The 13,213-nt window shown below is 53.5% G+C and overlaps 1 protein-coding gene across 7 annotated transcripts in view; it reads left to right on the top strand.

Moving 5' to 3' along the window:
- Positions 1-13,213, top strand: part of CCDC88A (coiled-coil domain containing 88A) — a 367,236-nt gene that overhangs the window by 246,393 nt on the left and 107,630 nt on the right. For all 7 annotated transcript variants that reach the window (XR_002908971.3, XM_024215537.3, XM_024215545.3 and 4 more), the window contains one exon: positions 5,687-5,871. Coding sequence is in view for 6 of the 7 variants with exons in the window: in XM_024215537.3 (XP_024071305.2) it covers positions 5,687-5,871 (185 nt within the window). In the remaining variant the exon portion in view is untranslated. The remainder of the gene's footprint in view (positions 1-5,686; positions 5,872-13,213) is intronic.

Consider the following 13,213-nt stretch of genomic DNA (forward strand, 5'->3'; position numbering starts at 1 on the left):
GATAGTTTATCAGAGCAGTACTTGACTCTCTCCAAGCCAGAGCATTCCTGCCAGAGGCCAGGTTCAGGGCAAAGTCAGATCTGATTGCCAGCATCACTGCCCATCTGCTCACCACTGTCTGGGTCTGTCTCAGACGGTGCACATACGTAATATGACATGTGAGACTCAGGCTGCATCCCCTCCAGATGTGGCAGGTGTCGGTCTACTCCCTGGCCAGACATCACCCAGACAAGGTCATCATGATCCCTCCGCAAGTGCTTACCTCTCTGCAGTGGTGGTCTGACCCGATTCTGGTGTTGGAAGGTGTGCCATTCGCGAGCCCGCAACCCACGGTCTCCCTGATTTCAGATGCGTCCAACCTCAGTTGGGGAGCGCATCTCAGTACGCTGCGGACTCAAGGGTTATGGTCTCGAAAGGAGCTCACATTGCATATAAACATCAGGGAGCTCAGAGCCATCCACCTGGCTTGCGGTGTCTTCCTTCTCCAACTCTCCGGCCAGGTGGTGAAAGACGAACAACACGGCCTCCATGCTCTATGTCAACGGGCAGGAGGGAACTCGCTCATCGGCTCTGTGCTGGGAGTTCTGCATCCAGCATGCAATCCACCTGGAAGCCTCACACCTCCCCGGTGTCCGGAACATGCTGACAGATCACCTTAGCAGGTCCTTCTTCTCTCACCACAAGTGGTCCCTTCACTCGGAGGTTGTCAGAATGCTCTTCCAGAAGTGGGGTGCTCCCCAAGTGGACCTGTTCGCCACCAGACAGAACAGAAACTGTCATCAGTTTTGTTCTCTCCAAAGCCTCGGTAGAGGCTCACTATCCGATGCCTTTCTCCTGTCTTGCTCGGGCACCTGATGTATGCCTTCTCGCCAATTCTGCTCATCAGCAAAGTCCTCTCAAAAATCAAGAGGGACAAGGCACAGGTCATTATGATTGCCCTGTCATGGCCTTTCCAGCATTGGTTCGGCATGCTCATGGACCTGGCTGTTGCAGCCCCATGGCCACTTCCCAGCCACCCGGACCTACTCTCACAGGATCATGGTCAACTCCTGCACCCGAACCTTGCCTCTCTCCACCTCACAGCTTGGATGCTGCGTGGCTGAATCCAGAGGAACAATCCTGCTCTAGTCAGGTACAGCAGGTTCTCTTGGAGAGCAGAAAGCCCTCCACCAGAGCAACTTACCTGGCAAAGTGGAAGTGTTTCTTCTGCTGGGCGTCAGAGTGGAATAGCTCCCCGACCCAGTTGTCTCTGCAGTTCATTCTGGATTACCTGCTTCACTTAAAGCACCAGGGTCTCACCTTCTCTTCGATCAAGGTACACCGCTGCCATATCGGCCTTCCATCCTTGTATCCAGGGTAGATTGGTGTTCTCGCATGAGATGTCGATCAGGTTCCTGAAGGGCATTAAAAGACTCTTTCAACTGGTCTGGGACCCAGTTCCCCAATGGGACCTCAACCTGGTCCTCTCCAGGCTCACGAATCTGCCCTTTGAGCCTATGGCTTCTTGTTCCCTTTCCCACTTGTTGTGGAAGGTCGCATTCCTTGTAGCTATTACTTTGGCGAGATGTGTATCTGAACTTAAAGCCCTCACTTCGGAGCCCCCGTACACGGTATTTTACAAGGACAATTGTGGACCCATCCAGCCTTCCTGCCAAAGGTGGTGTCGCATTTCCATGTCAACCAGGATATCTTATATATGGCAAATATAGTGCCCATCTTTAAAAAAGGGAAGAAGGAGAATCCGTGGAACTACAGACCTGTCAGCCTCACCTCAGTCCCCGGGTCCTCAAGAAATCCATTTTGAAACACTTGGAGGAGAGGAAGGTGATCAGGAACAGTCATCATGGTTTCACCAAGGGCAAGTCAGGCCTGACCAACTTGATTGCCTTCTATGATGAGATAACTGGCTCTGTGGATATCGGGAAAGCGGTGGATGTGATATACCTTGACTTTAGCAAAGCTTTTGATATGGTTTCCCGCAGTATTCCTGCCAGCAAGTTAAAGAAATATGGATTGGATGAATGGACTGTAAGGTGGATAGAAAGCTGGCTAGATGGTCAGGCTCAATGGGTAGTGATCAACTGCTCGATTTGTGGTTTGCAGCTGGTATCAAGCAGAGTGTCCCGGGGTCAGTCCTGGGGCCGGTTTTGTTCAACATCTTCATTAATGATCTGGATGATGGGATGGATTGTATCCTCAGCAGGTTCGCAGGTGACACTAAGCTGGGGGGAGAGGTAGATACGCTGGAGGGTAGGGTTAGGATCCAGAGTAATCTAGACAAATTGGAGGAATGAGCCAAAAAAAATCTGATGAGGTTCAACAAGGACAAGTGCAGAGTTCTGCACTTAGGACGGAACAAACCCACGCACTACTACATGCTGGGGACCGACTGGCTAAGAAACAGTTCCCCAGAAAAGGACCTGGGAATTACAGTGGACGAGAAGCTGGATATGAGTCAACAGTGTGCCCTTGTTGCCAAGAAGCCTAACAGCATATTGTGCTGCATTAGTAGGATCATTGCCAGCAGATAGAGGGAAATTATTATTCCCTTCTTTGGCACTGGTGAGGCCACATGAAGTATTGCGTCCAATTTTGGGCCCCTCCACTACAGAAAGGATGTGGACAAATTGGGGAGAGTCCAGCGAAGGGCAATGAAAATGATTAGGGGGCTGGGGCACATGACTTACGAGGAGAGGCTGAGGGAACTGGGCTTATTTAGTCTGCAAAAGAGATAAGTGACTGCGGGTTTGATAGCAGCCTTCAATTACCTGAGGAGGGTTCCAAAGAAGATGGATCTAGACTGTTCTCAGTGGTGGCAGATGACAGAACAAGGGGAAATGGTCTCATGTTGCAGTGGGGGAGGTCTAGGTTGGATATTAGGAAAAACTATTCTAGGAGGATGGCAAAGCACTGGCATGGGTTACCTAAGGAGGTGGTGGAATCTCCATTCTTAGAGGTTTTTAAGGCCTGGCTTGACAAAGCCTTTGCTGGGATGATTTAGTTGGGATTGGTCCTGCTTTGAGCAGGGGGTGGACTAGATGACCTCCTGAGGTCTCTTCCAACCCTAATCTTCTATGATTCTATATCTTCCTCCCTGTGTTCTGTCCAAAGCCTCACACGACCAATGAGGAGAGTTTGCTGCACACTCTATATGTCAGGCGCACCCTGGCATTCTACCTGGAGCGCACCAAGCTCTTCATCGCGATAGCTGACAGGATGAAGGACCTTCTGGTGTCCTCAGAGGATTTCGAATTGGATCACAAGCAGCATCCATACTTGTTATGAGTTGGTACAGGCTGTGTCTCCACCAGTAGTGAAGGCTCATTCGACTAGACTCACTCGTCTTCAGCTGCCTTCCTGGTGCACGTCCCTATCCAGGACATCTGCAGGGCCGCGACATGGTCTTCGGTACACACGTTCACAGCGCATTACGCCATCACCCAGCAAGCCAGAGATGACACTGGATTTGACAGAGCTGTGATGCAGTCAACATGTCCATGAACTCCTACTCGCCTCTGATGGTACTGCTTGGGAGTCACCTACAATGGAATGGACATGAGCAAGCACTCGAAGAAGAAAAGATGGTTACCTTTTGTAGCTGTTGTTCTTCGAGATGTGTTGCTCATGTCCATTCCAGGACCCACCCTCCTTCCCCTGTGTTGGAGTTCCAGCAAGAAGGAACTGAGGGAGGGGGGAGCCGGCAGTGCCCGTTATACTGATGCATACGCGCGCCATTCCAGAGGGCACCAGAGTTGGTCCCCTATGGCTACCACTGAGGGAAAAACTTCCAGAACCGGTGCATGTGGCGAGCACATACATCTACAATGGAATGGACATGAGCAACACATCTCGAAGAACAACAGTTACGAAAAGTAACCATCTTTTATTCTTATAGTCCCAGCATGGCCATGCCAGCACTGGTTTGGCACATTATTGGACCTATAGTGACCCCAATGCCGCTCCCTCCCCTCTCATACCTGATCTCCCAAAATCACCGCTGATTCTCCACCCAAACCTCAAGGCCCTCCACCTGACTGCATGGAAGCTCCATGGTTAAATGCAGTGGGGCTGGCCTGTTCGTAGCAAGTCCACCAGGTATTGCTATGTAGTAGGAAACGATCTACTAGAGCGATTTACCTTGCCAAGTAGAAGTGTTTTTCCATGTGGCCGCTCACCCGGTAGGTCACCTCTCCAGTCTGTGCTGGAGTATCTGCTTCATCTGAAACAGCAGGGCCTAGCCATTTAGTTGATTAAGGTACACCTAGTGGACATTTCCATCTTTCACCCTTTGGTGGATGGTAGGTCGTTTTTTCCTCACAAAATGTCCTTTCACTTCCTCAAGGGCTTAGAGGAACTATACCCTCAGATTCATTAATCCATTCCACCATGGGACCTAAACCTGGTCCTGTCAAGACTCACAGGCCTCTCGCCTCTCCCTTTGAGCCACTGGCATCGTGCCCCTTGATGTACCTCTTTTGGAAGGTTGCCTTCCTGGTAGCAGTTACCTCGGCCAGGAGGGTGTCAGAGATCAGGGTCCTTACGTCAGAACCCCCTTCTACAGTGTTCTTTAAGGACACGGTACAACTTCACCCCCACCCTGCATTCCTCCCGAAGGTGGTTTCGCAGTTTCATAGCCTGATTACTATTTTCTTGCAAGTATTCTTCCCCAAACTGCTCACAAATAGAGAGGAGCCGCATTTCCACATGCTGGATGGTAGGCGGGCCCTGGTTTTCTATATAGAAAGGACCAAACCGTTCTGTAAGTCTATGCAACTCTTTGTGGCAGTAGCAGACAGGATGAAAAGCCTGCCAATTTTGGTCCAAAGAATTTCATCTTGGATCACTTCCTGCATTTGCACATTCTGTGAGCAGGCGGGTGCCCCACCTCCTGCCCTCTTGACCACCCACTCGACAAGAGCTCAAGCTTCCTCAGCAGCGTTTCTGGCCCAGGTCCCAATCTAGGATATTTGTAGAGGAGTGACTTGATCGTGGGTGCATACTTTTTCATACCACTACACCGTCACCCAGAAGGCTAGAGATGATGTCAGGTTTGATAGAGCAGTGTTGCAATCCACATGTCTATGAACTCCGAGCCCATCTCCTAAGGTACCGCTTGGGCATCACCTAACATGGAATGGACATGAGTAAACACTCAAAGAAAAAACAGTTACTAACCTTTCTGTAACTGTTGTTCTTTGAAATGTGTTGCTTATGTCCATTCCACAACTCACCCTTCTGCCCCTTGGTCAGAGTTAGCCAGCCAGAAAGAACTGAGAGGGTGCAGAGCTGGCCTGGACCCTTATACCGACGCATGAGCACGTGGCACCAGGGGGGCACTAGAGCCAGTTTGACAGATTCCACTGAGGGAAAAATCTTCAGCAACTGTGCATGTGGCATGTGCACATCTAAAGTGGAATGGACATGAGGAACACATCTCAAAAAACAACAGTTACAGAGAGGTTAGTAATCTTTTTTTCAGTCCTCCTTCATCCACAATTTCATAGTTGTTCTTAGGTGGGGGAGAGAGGTGTCTGAGTGGCGTGTCTGAGTGGCCCCAACAAACAATGCTGATTAGAAGATTTTGGAGGATCATGGTGCAGGCCTTTTTATCCCACAAGTCTCACAGACTCACCTCAAAGTTCTTCAGTTAATGATAAGTAACCTCTATTTCTTTTAAATCTTACAGTGCCACGAAAGTCACTTGGCCATGAAGTGAATGAATTGACATCAAGTAGATTGCTGAAGCTGGAAATGGAAAACCAAAGTTTGCTGAAGACAGTGGAAGAGCTACAAAATGCAATGGGTTCTGTAGAAGGCAGTAATTCAAAGATTCTGAAAATGGAAAAAGAAAACCAAAGACTTAGCAAGAAGGTAGCCATCAATATGTGCATGTATAATATGATCAAATAGACTATAAAAGGTGTGGTATGTCAGGTTTTATCGGTATGAGTTTGGGATGGATGCATTACTCACATGTGCTAACGTGTTTTGTGCGTCTGTGTGAGAAAGAGAGATTAGTCTTTTCATAATTAAGACAAAAGTAGGCTTTCCATTCTGAATCTGATTTTCCCCCCTCTGCTACAGTCTCTCTCTCTCAAAAAAAAGTTGTTTATATTTAAGATTTTGCATCTGTGGTCTTTAGCCAAAGTGGAATTTTGATGAGACTGTTGCAGTGAATCTGACAAGTATGGAACTTAAAATAGATATTACAATAATTTTCAAAAAGTTAATGACATATCTTTGTCACATTATATTTTAAGAACAGGTTGGCCTAGAAACCTATTTGACTTAAGAGCCCTTGATGTGATCTAGTACATAGAACTAATTTAGAGAGAACTGGGTGGTTTAGTTTTGGACGTGTTCACTAATGACTAACTAAACTCTGGAATAACCATCATGGCTGTTTCTGCACAGCTCAGGAACTGTAAAGGTTTCAGCCAGCTCTGTTTTCAGCATCAATACAAACTTTTTTGCTGAATAATGGTTGAACTAAGTGTGGACTGTGTTGAGCTAGGTCGGGGTAGGCAACCTATGGCACGCCTACCAAAGGCGGCACGCGAGCTGATTTTCAGTGGCACCCTGTAGCGGGGTGGTCACCCGCTCCTGCCTTGAAAGGTTTTAAACAGCCCGGGGAGAGGGCTGTGGCTGAGAGAGAAAACCCTAGGCTGATTGGGGAAACAGCCGCAGCTGGGCCATGCCCCAATCAGGCCGCAGCTGGCCCTATAAAGGGGCTGCTAGGCTGAAGCTTAGGCAGTCTCTCTCTAGCTGTAGAGGGAGATAGACCTGGCTGCAGGGAGCTGAGCAGAGTACCTGAGTGGAGCAGTGCTGGGGAAAGGCAGAGGAGCTGGGGAGACTCCAGCCTGGAAAGCCCCAGGCTGCGGCCTAGCAGAAGGCCAACGGGTACTGGGGGTTGCAGAGGGCAGCCCGGGGTAGGCAAAGGCAGCAGGTCCAAACCCAAACTTGCCGGTGATGAGTAGGGTGATACTGCAGTCTGCCCCAGGGCGCGGGGGCTAGACAATGACTGGCAGTAGCCTTATACTGAGGCAAGGTGGGGATAGTGGGTGGGGGCTCCCTGGGGAGGGGAGACCCTGAGACAAAGGGATTACTGCCAAGGGGCAGCACCCCAGATAACGGGACACCGGGTCTGGGAGGGACACAGGGGCCAAGTGGCAGGGGACACCAACCTGCAGAGGGCGCTCTGGAGGCTGGACGAGCTAATTCCCAGAGACAACCAGCAGGAGGCGCCGCAGGGCTGAGTCGCCGCACCTTTACACTCCCACACTGCCCTGGTCCTGGCCACCAGTCCAGGGGGCTCTGCATTTTAATTTAATTTTAAATGAAGCTCCTTAAACATTTTTAAAAACTTATTTACTTTACATACAACAATAGTTCAGTTATATATTATAGACTTATAGAAAGAGACCTTCTAAAAACGTTAAAATGTATTACTGGCACTTGAAACCTTAAATTAGAGTGAATAAATGAAGACTTGGCACACCACTTCTGAAAGGTTGCCGACCCCTGAGCTAGGTGGTTGAACTGTGTATGTATGTTTGTGTAGGGGAGCATGGGGCAACATTTAAGGGTGTTCATAGTACTTTAACTAGGAATTTCCATACTTCACAACACTGGATTTGTTGAAGGTTATTTTGTTTTATATTTAACCTTAACCTAGAATTTCTTGGATTCTTCTTCGAGTGCTTGTTCACGTCCATTACACATTAGGTGTACGCGCGCCGCGTGCACGAACGTCGGAAACTTTTTCCCTCTGCGGCTCCCGTCGGGCCCGCAGGGTCTCCCTTCCCGCCAGAGCGGCACCCCGCCCTCGCGTATATATATCCCTGCCGACCCGACCCTACCTCAGTTCCTTCTTACCGCCCGTGGCGACATTGGAACAACTCTATCTCTCGTCTGAGAGTGTCCCTTAGCATAGCCATTAGCGTTAGTTATCAGTTCATAATATAGTTAAGTGTTAAGAGTTCAGTGTTAATTAGTAGTAGTTAGTCAGTTCCTCACAAAGACCTAAAACCTCTTTGTGATAGGTGTTTGGCCAACCCCGGCACCGGCCCTGGGCGGCGGGGCATGCCGCACGCCCAAGGCTTCAAGGCTTGTGCCGCGTGCCGCAGGCCTATGCCATTGAGCAACCCACACGAGTCGTGTCTCCGTTGCCTCGGGGAAGCACACCAAAAGGAGCGCTGTAAAATTTCTAAGGCTTTCAAGCCCAGGACTGAGAAAGAGAGAGACTTTCGCCTTAAACAGCTCCTCGTGGAGGCAGCGTTACAGCCTTCCTCTTCCGCGGCACCGTCGACTTCGGTGCGGAGTGCCCCGGCATCGGTCCGCGATCCGACACTGGCGGTGCAGACTAAGCCTTCGGTACCGTCACGACAAGAACACACCCTGCACCGGTCTTCTTCGCCAGCTAAGTCAAAGGGCCAGCCCAAGGCCCGGGGTCGCTCCCCACACAAAAGGGTGGCACCGGCAAAGACCGCAAGCGCTGCCAAGGCCGTGACGGCCCCGACGCAGACCCCGGTGACAGTGGCTCCGGCGCCGAAAGGCCCGTTGAGCCCCGGGATAAGCGCGTCAAGCGAGGAGGAAGGGCTGGAGGAGCTGATGGAACAGCCCTCCACCCCGGACGCATTTGAGGCAGCAAAGGACCTCATTGAGTTGTCCGCGGAAGGCACCCTCCGCGCCAAAGACGTTCCGCCGCGACTGCCGTCCAAGGGCAAGCCGGCGATGATGCGCCCATCTCGGTCGCCATCTCGGCACCGGACACGGCGCCGGTCCCGGTCGAGCTCCGCCTCGGTGGACTCCCAGCTTCCCGCCGCGCAGAGGGCCGCACAACACTCGGGCCCCAGCGCGCACGAGGCACCGTCCCAACAGCCCGGCTCGAGCAGGGAGCACCGGGACGCTTCGGTGGCGAGGTTCCCAAGACCGTCCTCCCGCAGCCGTTCCCTGTCCCGCGGTCAACGGTACCGTTCCAGGTCCAGATCGGCACGGCGCTACTCACGGTCCTGGTCCCGAAGGCACCGCTCTCCGACCCCGGACCGGCACCGCCCCACGGCACCGCCGTGGCCCTCTAGGTCGCCGTCCGTAGTGTCGGAGGAGGGCTCCGGCCTTTCGAGCAGATATGGACACAGGGCGCAAGCCACTAGAGAGCACGACGCCTCTTGGCCTCCGCACTGGAACCATCCTGGACAGTGGCCCTTTTGGACCCCGTGGGCCTACCACCAGCAGGGCCCGCCGTCCAGAACCTCGAGATCGGGCCCCTCAGGACACCGGTCCCGCTCCCCACGGTGCCGAACTGCCTCCCGCAAAGGGGCCATGGTCTCCAGGCCGCCAGACGCGGAGAGGGCTGACTCGGCACCGAGCCCGGCACCGTCCCATGCCCATGGCAGGGACCGCTCCCCGGAGGGCCACGCACCTGATGAGGAGTTGCAGGAGGAAGAGGACGCACAAAAGGCCATGACCTCCTCCTCCTCACCGGACGAAGCCGTGGCGGGCACAACAGTGTCCGGCCCTCTCCCGATTGACCATCGGGCACACCAGGACCTGCTCCGGCGGGTAGCCCTCAATTTGGGACTACAAGCAGAGGAGACGGTTGAGCAGGAGGACCCGATGGTGGACATTCTGAGCCCGGAGGGTCCCTCCAGGATCGCGCTCCCGCTCATAAAAACGGTCCAGTCAAACTATAAGACCGTATGGCAAACGCCAGCCTCCTCTGCGCCAACTGCAAGGGGAGTAGAGAGAAAGTACTTTGCCCCATCCAAGGGGTTTGACTTCCTGTTCTCCCATCCGGCCCCATGTTCGCTGGTTGTCTCGGCGGTTAACGAACAGGAAAGGCATGGCCAGCAGGCTCCAGCCCCCAAGGCCAAGGAAGCGAAACGGCTAGACCTGTTTGGCAGGAAAGTCTACTCGTCCGGAGGCCTCCAGTTGCGGATCACAAACCAGCAGGCGATCCTGAATAGGCACAACTTCAACTCATGGGCATCAGTGTCCAAGTTCAAGGACGCCTTGCCTCAGGGCTCACAACCCGAGTTTGCTGCCATAGTGGACGAGGGGAAGGCGGTGGCCAAAACCTCCTTACAGGCCTCACTTGACTCTGCTGACGCAGCAGCTAGGACAATTGCGTCAGGCGTCGTAATGAGACGCTCTGCATGGCTGCAGTCTTCTGGCCTTCCTCCTGAGGTACAAAACACCCTCCAAGACCTTCCGTTCGAGGGTTCGGGCTTGTTTTCGGAGCAAACGGACGCCAGACTACATAGCCTCAAGGACTCTCGGGCTACCCTCAAGTCTTTGGGGATGCACACCCCAGTGACACAGAGGAAGCCTTTTAAGCCCCAACCTCCGCAGAGGCAGTACCATCCTCGCCCTCGACAAGAACCGTACCGCAGACGGGGCAGGGATAACAGGCGTAGACGCAACAATACGCCTAACCAAGGCCAAAATCAGGGCCAAAACAAACCGCAGCCGGGAAACAAACCAGGGGTTTGAAGCTGCGATCGAGGACAGTGTACCCATCTCCGTTCCGGATCCACCCCTGTGTTTCAAGGACCGCCTGTCTCATTTCTACCATGCTTGGTCCAGTTTAACATCGGACTGTTGGGTCCTCCGCACAGTGGAGACAGGTTATACCCTCCAGTTCTCCTCGCCCCCTCCCTCCCACCCACCACCCCGTCCCTCTTCAGGGACCCCTCTCACGAGCAACTCCTCATGCAGGAGGTACAGACCCTCCTTTCAGTGGGAGCGGTGGAAGAGGTTCCCCCAGACCTCAGAGGAAAAGGGTTCTATTCGAGATACTTCCTCATTCCCAAGGCAAAAGGGGGCCTCCGTCCTATTCTGGACCTTCGCAAGCTAAACAAATACTTGCTCAAACCACGTTTCCGTATGGTCTCCCTTGGTACCATCATTCCTTCCCTGGATCCGGGGGATTGGTACGCTGCCCTCGATATGAAAGACGCCTACTTTCACATCGCCGTCCGGCCCGCCCACCAGCGATTCCTGCGTTTCACTGTCAATCAGCGCCATTTCCAATTTACGGTCTTGGCCTTCGGCCTGGCAACAGCCCCTCGCGTTTTTACGAAATGCATGTCAGTGGTAGCAGCCTTTCTTCGAAAAAGAAGGATGCGCGTCTACCCATACCTGGACGACTGGCTCCTGGCGGGCCGGTCGGAGGCCGAGGTTCGATCCCATGTGACATTGACGCTACGAGTGTTCCACGAGCTCGGTCTGCTGGTCAATATACCCAAGTCTTCACTGGTCCCCACGCAGAGGCTAGACTTCATAGGGGCAGTCCTGGACTCAGTGGCGGCACGGGCAAGTCTTCCCGTATCGCGGTTCCTGGCTATCCAGGACGCCGTGACCTCCATCCAACGATTCCCCACGACCACGGCCAGATGTTGCTTACAGCTCTTGGGGCACATGGCGGCCTGCACACACGTGGTCGAATACGCCCGCCTCAGACTCCGGCCGCTGCAGCTGTGGCTGGCCTGGGTATATCGCCCCAACAGAGACCCGTTGGACATGATCGTCACGGTCCCAGCTCGGGTATCGAGCGCTCTCAGTTGGTGGCGCGATCAACAACAGGTTTGCGCGAGGGTCCCGTTCGCCGCCCCACAACCCGTTCTGACGTTAGTTACAGACGCGTCGGACCTGGGTTGGGGGGCGCACCTGGGGGACCTGCGCACTCAGGGCTTGTGGTCCAGGGAGGAAAGGTGGCTCCACATCAACCTGAAGGAGCTCAGGGCGGTTCGCCTCGCCTGCCAGACCTTTCACGCCACCATAAGAGGACACAGCGTGTCGGTTCTGACGGACAACACTACCGCCATGTTCTATATAAACAAGCAGGGCGGGTCCCGGTCCTCTCCCCTCTGTCACGAGGCACTCCTCCTCTGGGACTTCTGCATAGCCCATTCAGTCCACCTCCGGGCTACATATCTCCCCGGGGTCCAAAACGGATTAGCGGACCGTCTCAGTCGGTCCTATCTCATGCACGAGTGGATGTTGAGGCAGGACGTCCTGCATTCCATCTTCCGGAGGTGGGGGTTTCCCCAGGTGGATCTGTTTGCCACCAGGGACAACAGCCAGTGCCCTCAGTTTTGTTCGTTCCAGAACCGGAGTCCGGGCTCATTGGCAGATGCCTTCACAATGCCGTGGGGCGGAGGACTGAGGTATGCCTTCCCCCCATTCCCGCTCATCCACAGGGTCCTCCTCAAGACCCGCAGGGACAAGGCAACAGTCATTCTCATTGCCCCGGCGTGGCCACGACAACACTGGTTCACAACTCTGTTGGAACTGTCCGTGACCACTCCAATAGCCCTCCCCCTCCATCACGACCTCATCACCCAAGACCGAGGTCACCTACTCCACCCAAGCCTGCCATCGCTGCATCTCACGGCATGGCTTCTCTCTGGCTGAGTGATGTGGAGCACAGGTGCTCTCAGGAAGTCCAGCAAATCCTCCTTGGTAGTAGGAAACCCTCCACTAGAGCGACCTACCTTGCCAAGTGGAAACGCTTCTCCCTGTGGTGTGGACCCCATCACATCCAGCCCTTGCAGGCCTCGATACCACTGATTCTGGACTACTTGCTGCACCTCAAGCATCAAGGTCTCGCCCCCGCTTCAATTAAGGTGCACCTGGCCGCCATATCGGCGTTCCACCCTGGGGAATTGGGGAGGTCGGTGTTCTCCAATCCCACTGTAGTCCGATTCCTCAAGGGGTTGGAGAGGATGTTCCCCTACTCACGCCCACCATTACCCCCGTGGAACCTCAATCTGGTCCTCACTAAGCTCATGGGGCCACCTTTTGAACCCCTGGCCTCTTGCTGCCTCATGCACCTTTTGTGGAAGGTTGCGTTTCTCGTGGCCATCACATCGGCTAGGAGGGTGTCGGAGTTGAGGGCCCTTACCTCGGAGCCTCCTTATACTGTCTTTTATAAGGATAAGGTGCAGCTAAGGCCTCACCCTAAATTCCTCCCGAAAGTGGTCACGAATTTTCACATGGGGCAGGACATTTGTTTACCGGTGTTCTTCCCCAAACCTCATACGGACCCAAGCCATCGCAGCCTGCATACCCTGGATGTTCGGCAGGCCTTGGCCTTTTATCTGGACCGCACCAGGCCTTTCCGCAAATCGACTCAGCTCTTTGTTGCCGTTGCGGAGCGGATGAAGGGCCAACCCATTTCGACCCAACGCTTGTCGGCATGGATTGTACTGTG

Source organism: Terrapene carolina, unplaced genomic scaffold, assembly GCF_002925995.2.
Source record: "Terrapene carolina triunguis isolate 2854851 unplaced genomic scaffold, T_m_triunguis-2.0 Scaffold132, whole genome shotgun sequence".
Lineage (NCBI taxonomy): Eukaryota > Metazoa > Chordata > Testudines > Emydidae > Terrapene > Terrapene triunguis.